The sequence below is a fragment of the Sinocyclocheilus anshuiensis genome, unplaced genomic scaffold (genome assembly GCF_001515605.1).
Source record: "Sinocyclocheilus anshuiensis isolate Anshui unplaced genomic scaffold, SAMN03320099.WGS_v1.1 scaffold396, whole genome shotgun sequence".
NCBI lineage: Eukaryota > Metazoa > Chordata > Actinopteri > Cypriniformes > Cyprinidae > Sinocyclocheilus > Sinocyclocheilus anshuiensis.
This window is the reverse complement of record NW_015558623.1, coordinates 148,802-158,946: the sequence shown is the minus strand read 5'-3', so window position 1 is coordinate 158,946 and position 10,145 is coordinate 148,802. Positions and strand designations below refer to the sequence as shown.

The following is a 10,145-nucleotide window of genomic DNA, read 5'->3' as shown; positions in this document are numbered from 1 at the left end:
TACAACTGCAGGAGAAATGGCTTGAAGGAGATGAGATGGAATAGGATCAAGAGGACAAGTAGTAGGATGATTAGAAATGATGAGTTTGGAGACACTCATGCCTCAGAAAGTGAAGAGAAGGATGTGAATGAGTGTACGTTTGCTGGTAAGATGTGCTTGACAGATTGTGGAGTGGAAAATTGTGCACTGATGTTTTTAATTAGTAATTCAAAGTAATTCATCACCTAATTTCATCATAACATATAGGCTGGCCTATATATTACATATATACATAATATATATAATAAGGTAAAAAAAAAAATATATATAATTACATGCTTACAAGGTTGGAAGTTCAACAAATCAGTCAATATACTACTGTGATTGTAGTTGTTAAATGAAAATGTCATTCATATCAATTCATGCATCACCTAATTTCATCATAACATATAGGCTGGCCTACAGAAAAGAACATTTATGTTTAATCTTTCTAATATTGTGTTGGTCATACTATACAACGATTTATAGCTTGTCTTTGTTGAATAATACAGAACATAAAGAGCTTTAAAAAATAATTGCATATTAAATCGCAATTGTGATATTGGTTAAAAAAAATCGCAATTAGATTATTTTCCAAAATCGTTCAGCCCTAATGGTGAGCAGGTTACTCTTTCTGGAACTTATGTCATTACAGCCAGTTGGTGGCGACAAATGACTGTTTTTATTAGTGAACCATTGACTCATTGATTCAACCGATTCTTTCAAAAACAGTGATTCATTCAGTAACGAAATAGTACTGATGTTTATTGATCAGTTTTTAAACGGTTGTGCTTCAGCTTTATTTGGAACTATTTTCAGGTTACTGGTAATATTGTGGCTAATATGTAAGTTATACACTTAACTTTTTTTATAGAACTGTTGTATAGGCGCAGTGTAAAAAGTGTTCTAATATCATATTTAATTTAATAAAGATCATTTTGAGCAGAGATAATATTTTTTTAAATCCAAAAATAGTATTTCAGTACTGTCACGAATATGGACTGTCTGTGTGTGTTTTCCCTCGTGTGTGACATGTCCATATTTGTTTTTTCCGGTTCCTGTACCCATTGTGTGTTCATTGTTTCCAGGTGTGTCTCATTATTAGTTCATCCTCCTCACCTGTCTGCCCCTTGTTATCTGCCCTATTTGAGTTCTAGCCTGTTCCATTCTCCCTTGTTCGGTATTGAACGTCTAAGAAGTGCTACATGTGTGTCCTTCCTGTGGATTAATAAAGACTAATAAAGATTAATAAAGAATTTTTGGTTATTTTGTTTTATAACCCCTCGTCTCCTCGCTCCAACACAGTAGGCGATCGTGACAAGTACATACATTAATGCTTTATTTGTGGTTAAATCTGAATTTGAAACTGTATGTAATATTTACAATGTGTTGTACGTCTTACCATTTATCTACTTTCAGCAGTGTACAAATCATGTTACATTGTACCTGCTATAGTTCTAATTTTGATACCAGGACCTATTATTAAATAAACCTCTTACACATTAATGGTGAAGTTTAATAAATCACACAAATTACTAATTTGCCATCGTTTGACTACTGGATTAATGGACAGGGTGGACCTTTAGAAATATTTTCAGGAATTTCAAATTCATTTAACCTCATTCAGTCCTATCAATTCATACAGTAAGATTTGATTTTCACTGAACTGCCTAAACTGCACAGGAATTGATCCCAACCCTGGTCACAAAAGTGGAGTCTTTCCATAGTTTTCTATTTTTGGGTTAGACATCCTGACATTAGACACCTTTACAGGCACAAGTCAGATATCCTCATAAATGTTGCATTGATAGAATGGATGGCTTATTATCTGTATGTCTCATAAGAATTAATGTCCCTTGAACATAATAGTAATACAATTGCAGTAGCATTAACTAAAACAGGGAAAAGGGTGTCTTTCTCACAATAAACTTCACCTTCACCTTCAGCTGGTCACCTTCAGCCGTTTTTTGATGTGCCATATGGTGTTTTTAATTTTTTAATAAATTAAAGTCATGATAATAAACTCATGACATTATTATATTTTATCTAGATCTGTGTAAATGTCCCGTATCGACTCTCAAGTATCATAGAAGGCTTTGCAAACCAGAAGGTAACTGCCATTCTCTCAATGCTGCAAGGGCTTCTGGAAGGACACTGGCTGTAAAGAACCACATCCAGTAAGTGATTACTTCCCTTTATATGAAATGGAGATAGTAAATAAGATTGGTGTTTTGTGACATCTCTGAGAATCAGGAAATATCCACATCCTCAGGCACAGGGCTGGGTCACAACTGTGGGTCTTCAATATACGTGATGGGCTAAATCATAAATGAGATTCTTTGAAAAGAACATTTGCTAATTACTCCATCTCTTGACCTGTTTGTGATTATAGCATGAACTCACAGCACCACCTCTAACTGGAATTAATCTGGGATGATTTGTCATTCCTTACATCTGGAAAATATTCTAATACCAGCAAGTCTGTCTGTCTGTCTCCTTCAGGCGCAACATTTACAGCAATATACTGTAATATTCATATGCTGTTAACTTTCAAAATTTTGGTTAAAATCCTTATAAATTTATAAGGGAAATAAGATTATGACAGACTGCCATCATATCATTTCAAATTTTCAAGAAATTTTTTTACTTAAATCTTAAAATTAAAAAATAAATTTAAAATATGGAAAACATCTGTGAAAAATCAATACAAAAAATCATCATATTACCCAATTTTTTACAGACTTTGAATATTGGAGAATTTGAATATTACAGAACATTTTTGACATCATGTTATCTACGCATATACTCCAATTTGAAGACCTTAAAATGCAAAGATTATATATGCATAATCTAGATTTACAGTGTAGTTTGTCAATACCAGTTATAAATGGCACTGAATCAAGGTAAGAGCCTATTACGTGATAAACTGCATGTACAGTTTAATTAAAAACATTTACTACCTCAGCATTCATGCCTTGACTGAAGCGTCACAGCTTTGACCACGAGGCTTCAATACAAGGTCCTTAACTTAAAGCAAATGCCACCTTCTATCTTGTAAACACTATTAATTAGTACACTACTAGTATCCACTAAATAGCATGGTAATGCAGGACTAGTGAATGCCAAAAAGGTGAAGTCTAGCTATGAAATATGACCAGGCGGTAATTTGCAATGATATGACGGCGGTCTGACATAATCTTATTGTGCGGTAGGGCCATGCAGCGAAATCTGATTTGAGACAGATGTAGACCGAGCCTGTTCAAGTGAGAATAGGGGGAGAAAAGGAGGGGCTTAAAACAGAATGGGACACAAAGTCTCATGGAGGATAATTAATGTGACATTTCCCTGACATTTAGCCAGAGGTGCAGTGAAGGAGCCTGAAGATAGAGGGAGGGAGAGACGGAAGAGGAAAAAGCCAAAAAGAAGCCTGACTCTTTGTTCAGTTCTTATTTGAATACAGTGGTGTAATGTAACGAAGTAATAATTCTTCGTTACAGTACTTGTGTATTTTCTTTTTGGGAGAATCTGTACTTTACTTGAGTTTTAAAATTTTTGTCAACTTTCACTTTTACTCCACTACATTTCCTAATTAAAATGTATATTTTTACTCCGATACATTTCCCCGAAGCAAATTTGTTGCTTACTACAAAATTAAGTCAGAAAAACACAGACTGCAAGAAAACAGGTTTGACGAATCAGTGGTCTGGTGCTTGCAAGTTAAGACTTTTTTTTTTAAATAATGCTTTATTGTCAACAAATAGCATGTATAATACCACGTCCCATAGTATAACATGAAAACATTTGAAATGCATCATAAACAAGTTAAGACTCCTAAAAACAGTATATCATCTGTGATAATATGGTAAATGTTGTTTTAACGATGTGCGATCTGACATATATCACAAAAACACACAGAGAGTGCATGCATACACCACGTGATTTAGTCTATTGAAACACATTTAGCATCATCAAAATTCAAAGCATTCTAAATTATAGGCGACAAAAATGCTCCTGTATGTCTTTTATATTTATATAATTTAATATGGTTAATCTATATCACACAAAGAGTGCCGTTTTTTCTCCAGATATCAGCATATCAAATGTAATATTGATTTTATACAAGTCTAATAAAGTAAGCATTAAGTGACTTACATTTTAGACACAATGTTGCATGTTTCTGCTCAATTTTGCCAACGAAAATACTTCCACACAAAGATCTCAGTACTGTTTTGCGTCTCTGAGTAACGCACAGGACGGTGTTTCCTTATTGAATGAATCAGCTTTTTTGAGTGAATCGGTTGGATGAATGATTCAGTGACTCACTCATTACTATTCAATACTATTCTGGAGTGCGTTTCCCAAATGCATCGTTAGCCAACTATGGTCGCAAGTTCTGTCGTTACCAACATAGTTCAACCATTCGGTGTTTCCCGAAAGCATAGTTCAAACAAACATTCGCAAACAGCGTCGCAAACTTGCGTGGTAGGAACTACAGCTCTCGACCTATGGTTAGAAGCATAGTTTCTTGTTAGTAAGACATATGGACTTAAATAAATTATGCTTTTGGGCAAAATAAGCAAGCTAACATGCAGTACAATCTATATCTTCCATTCTATTTAAATATATATACATTTTAATTGATCAATTTTAGTGCGTCCTCAATAAGCGCCGTTTTTGAAGAGTGCGCATGTGCATAAATGCCTTCGGGAACCCCGGAGTATGACGTAAGAGGAAACCCATGATAAACCAAACATCAAATAAAGCAAAATGACAGGGAACACAACATAGTAAATTAGTCATCAGGTGCCATGTTCAATACAGCAGCATCTAAAAAATATCGAATCAATTAATTAGCAGAAGTTATTACTCCACCACATGCATGTGACGTCATTACCAACGGCCCTAAATTGTTGAACTAATGTGGTTCAAACGACGGAGATGCGACCGTGTTCGGGAAACAGTCGTTACTAGCTAGTTAGTTTCCACAACAATGCATCGTACTGTGGTGGTTAATCAGTGAGTTACATCGTTGTATGGGAAACGCACCACTGAATACCTCAATTTTACTCGAGCAATATTCTAATCGGTGACATTAACTTCTACCTAAGTCATTTTCTGGTAAGATATCTGTACTTTTACTTAAGTGTGGCTTTCAGGTACTTCATCCTCCACTGATTGAATACAAATATATATGTGCAAGTGTACCAAAACAATGGTCCACATCAGCCAGGAGGTTACACTTTCAAAGTGATAGAGTCATCTCTCTGTTGCCTGGTAACAGGAAGGACAGTCACTGAACTGTCCCTCCCAATCCCATGTGACTATATATCAGCACAGGTACACAATTATGGAATTAGAGCAAGTAAAATAGACAGCCACTGGAGAGGGAAAAAAGAAGTTTACAGATAGGCACTGCATCTCTAACAATACCATGCAACCAAGATGCTGTTCTTATTGATCTAAGACCAAAGATGTCAAGCAGAAACCATTTTAGACACACATAAGTGTCAAACCTGCACCTATGATCGATGAACGTTTACATGGACATTACGTTTGGAATTATGTGAGAAGCACGAGAGTGCCACTCTGTTGTGATTGATTACATGACTGCAGCAATTTGGTTAGAGTCCAGAGGCTTGAACCGCACTTTTTACATTGCCCTTTTAAGCTAATTGAGTGTTGATATATGCTTATGTGGAGGTTGCGGTTTTTTCTTTCCTTGGCAGATGAAGATGTTTGACGCACAATGTTGAATGCTGCTGGAATGCTATTGTTTATGACACGTCTGATTACACTGCACTGCATCATATTTGCTGTATGAAATCCAATGTGTTTATTAATAAGTTTGGGGTGCTGATTTGAAAAATAGTGCCCTGTTTTGTTTTAGCATGTCACACTTTCTTACAAAATATGTGCATTTCGTAGCATTTTTGCTTTCGACAACCATTTGTAAGGTGAAGTCTTGTTTTATCCCTTAATCACCAGAAATACTGCAACAAAGGCATGATTCCTGTCTTCCTGTCGTCCAATTCTCAGCCGATTTTCACATAAGTATGATTCTGAAGATATTTAAGCCTAATCCTGATTTTAATGTTAGAATTATGGTCACTGACTATGGTCACTTTACTACATCCAAATAGTGACAGAAAATTTCAGATTTTGCAAAAAAATCTTATTTATGAACTTGAGTTTCTGGAAAGTTTTTACATTTAATTGAGCATTTTAACTTTTTTTTCATCCGTTTACAGATTGTCATTTAAATGATAAATTCTGAATACTATTATTGTCATTAAAAAAAACTTTTGACTTTGACTGCTTTTGTTATTTCGCTAAGTGCATTAAAGCTGATATGTACAGTATATATAATTTGAAAAAAAATTAATTCTTATTTTGGGGAAAAAGTTATTGATATTTTTAACTCTGCATCATCAAATTAAGTGACATTAGGACTTTTTTGCAAATCAGTTTTTTTCTTCTTTTTTTAAGATGTATAATTTATAATAGCTGAAATTAAGAACGGGTCTCCTTTTGTCTCTGAACTAATGCATTATATTGTAGAAGATGGCCTTCTGAAAATGTGTTTATATGTATGAATCTTGGCCTATTAACCAGTCTGATAAGATGCTGTATATAGTGCTGTACCTTGGCTGCTACAGACGAGCCTGGTTTCTCTAGTAGATCCCACAGTTTCCTCCTTTTCTCTGAACAACAAGTATTATCGAATTCTTCGCCCTCCCGGTCCTTCAGAGTATCAGCTTCCCTTTTGAGCTCCTCGTTCATCTGCTCTTTCTTTTGATGGTACCGCGCCTGGCAACACGACTCCAGGTAGATCTCATCCACCCCCCAGTAGTCCAGCTCCTGGCTGAAGGACAGGGCGCACATTTCCTCCATCATGTGCAACTTCCCAGTGCGGTAGAAGTTCAGTATAGATGTGAACGCCCCGGGGTGCCGGTCAAAAAAGTACTCATTGTCCTCTAGGTTGTAGTCGTCGCATATGTCCATGAGTGATTCGTGGGTTTTGCAGTCTCGTAACTTGCCCAGTCGTGTGCGCGGCAGTCGGTCCAGGGTTCTCCACAGGACCTCGTGCGGCAGACCCCCTACATTCAGTTTGACACGCCGGTAGCATGACATACTCCGGATTATATCCACAGGCTCTGGGGGCAGAGAGGCTGTCGAGCGAGAACCAATTTGACTCATTCCTGCAGAGGGTTTATCCATTTTGTTTTTGTTTTGTTTTTTGTTTTTGTGCAGACTACCTTATGAATTTGGCCATGGGACAGGCGGTGTTACTGTTACCAGTGGTTCTCTGGGCTGTTTCATTTTATTTGAGCTGCTGAAGAGGAAAGGAGAAATAAGAAATGAGCTGCATGTTTTACGATGTTTGTTAAGTGCTCTGTTAACTAATAAATTCTTAAACCAGCCACTTACTAGCAGAAGCATATTTTATTAAAAGTCTGGCTGATAAATAGGGTTGGGAACCGAAAGTCATGAAAATCATTCAAAAGCAATCAATATTTTAATTCAGTTAAAAATACCTGAGTGATTTGCATTAGTTTTGTTTCTGATGACGGTTCCTGATCGTGAATTTATATGCCAGTGCTGACATCGAATCTACATCGCGATCAGTTTTTGGTTCCCGAACGAATGACTCTTATGAGCCGGTTCTTTTTAGTGAATCAAAAACATGTAGCACTACCAGTGTAATCTGATTCCTGAACAAATGACTTTCACGAGCTGGTTCTTTTCAGCTAATCATTAATAGCACAACTAATATAGTTTGATTCCTAAACGAATTACTTTATAGCCGGTTCTTTTCAGTGATTCAGTAACGTAGTGCAACCAATGTAGTCTGAGCCGGTTCTTTTTAGGGAATCCAAAACATATAGTCAGAGCATTTACTGGGTTACATTTATGCCGAAAAGTCATAAACACACTTTTTAAAAGAACTGACATGTCAAATAAATTTGTTATATCTGTCCTGTTGGCATCTGAAATGATTTTATTAGGCCTATTTGTCAACACACTGTTAAGAGCAGTAAATGCAATTATATTTTTTTAAAATAGGCTACTAAATGAATCTGAAGTGCTAAATGAAACGTTAAGGAACCAGAATCGTTTAGGTTAATCCCAATAATTCACTTCCTTACAAATCCCAAAGCCTGAGAAGTCGCTGTCCACTATCGTGGTGCTGAATCGCCTGCTGCTGTCCTGACGGACAATTTTTAAACCACCGTTAGTCTCTATAAACTCCCAAAAGATAACAAAAAAAACATTTGAATCCAAATATGTTGGAACGCACGCGATCTACCTGTAATCCTCTAAAAGGAGCATGCTATCTAATCATCAACATTCAGTACCTCTGGGCGTTTGAGAACTCCCAATTATCCCTGCTGTTGTACAGGAGATTAAAAGACTCCATCAACTATTCAGTAAAAGACTAAAAGGTTATTAAATTTCCATACCTTGTAACTAAAGAGTTAAGTGTAACGTCGGCTGGACCCCGACCGTACAGCTGCAGCAACAACAACATGCAAAACAGGAGGAAAACATGATGACATGATAGACATTTTGGTTAAATTAAAATGGATTTTTATGAGCATCGCACGTCTTTTTTTTTGGGGGGGGGGGGGGAAAAAGTGCAGTGGTTAAATTGTTACTAATTGCATCAGGCGGTCATCACTGACATCAATGTATCAATGCAGCTGCGCTTATGATGTGATTTCATTGATCATCTTGTACACTTGAAGGAAAAAGTGACGCTAATTACGCAAAGCGGGGAATATAACAGATGACATATTCAAAACATATAAACAAAGTGCTATTATAAAGACATTCAAATATAATTTAAACGTTGTAGGAGTGGCATCCACTAGTATTGATCCTGCATCATGCATAGAAAAAAGTGCATCTTCAGACGTGTTAATGCCACAACATTACAACCTCAATGCAACAGTAGTTATTTGTATGGTATGTGTAAGTGCAATTCAATATTAATTAGACAAAGCTTATAGCTTATCTGCACACCGTCACACTTTTCCAATTAGGTTTTCGGCAGAAATTTCCTAAACGATCAATAATACCTAAGAATACGGTAAAATATATATATATAACAATAGGTAGACTGATAAATCTACAAAAACCACCCACCTTAATTTGTGAAGACTCATTGCTGACAGTGGTGTGAAATTAAGCAATTAAATAGAGGAAAACGCACGAACGTCACCGTTTAAATAAAGCCAGTAGACAGCAGCTCGTTCTTCTTCTCCAGACTTACACATATAGCCCCGCTTTTTGTTTATGGAAAAAGATCAACAAGTCTTGGCGTGAATCCACACTGTTTTCGTTCACTGATGTCTAACGTCTCTTGCGTGAAGGCGACAGCTGCTTTCCTTGCAGATGGCTGGCTCTCCGTAGTCTCACCGCCCAATGGCAGAGAGACGGCGCGTTTAACCCTTGCCACCCAGCACAAGAGGCTCTTGGAGCAGCTCCTAACCTGTGTGAAAATGGCGTCTGAAGAGCGGGCAATACAGAAAACTTGCCCCTTATTTTATATGCGTTTTGAAACACATCCGCTTTTTAGAGCAGTGCTCAAAGAAACCCATGAGTCATAGCTGCAGCTCCTTGAATATATGAGTTTAATTTAATATTTTACCTTGGTGAAGCACAGCAGCTGTACTGAGATGCTCAAATTCTTTGGTCTCTAGTCATCTCATTTCAGAAGCCCTTATATTGAATTTCAGCAAATAGAGTAGATTATCTCTCCTAGTTATTTTAAGGGTAAATTTTAAACTTCATGATCTGTTGAGGCCGACCTTTCTGTCTTTTAAATGATAGTGTAGTGTAGATAAAGGTGCAAAAGTGATCAGGCATAATTTGTTACCATATGCATATATGTCATAAGAATTAATTTTTTTTCTTAGAATAAATGTGGTCCTTCTAGGGATTCAAATCCTTACAACAGGTGTTTAGGAAAGTGATGTGGTGCTTGTTGCTTTTTAATGTTTTGAGAAAAGAAAATCCAAAATGCCTTTTACCCTGGGTCAGGGGTAGGCAAGTTCGGTCCTAGAGCCGCAGTCCTGCAGAGTTCAGCTCCAACCCTAATCAAACACACCTGAACAAGCTAATCA

At 36.7% G+C, this 10,145-nt stretch overlaps 1 protein-coding gene across 2 annotated transcripts in view; it reads right to left on the bottom strand.

Annotated features, from left to right (window-relative positions):
- Positions 1-9,408, bottom strand: part of LOC107680683 (potassium voltage-gated channel subfamily B member 1-like) — a 34,277-nt gene extending 24,869 nt beyond the window's left edge. Inside the window, exons 1-2 of one of the 2 annotated variants that reach the window (XM_016476694.1) lie at positions 9,166-9,408; positions 6,661-7,351 (exon numbers count right to left, since the gene is read on the bottom strand). In XM_016476694.1, the coding sequence (XP_016332180.1) occupies positions 6,661-7,236 (576 nt within the window). In that variant the 5' untranslated portion in view covers positions 7,237-7,351; positions 9,166-9,408. Of the gene's footprint in view, positions 1-6,660; positions 7,352-8,480; positions 8,525-9,165 lie in introns of those variants that run through there. The other variant, XM_016476695.1, reaches the window with a different exon arrangement.
- Between the last annotated feature and the right edge of the window lie 737 nt (positions 9,409-10,145).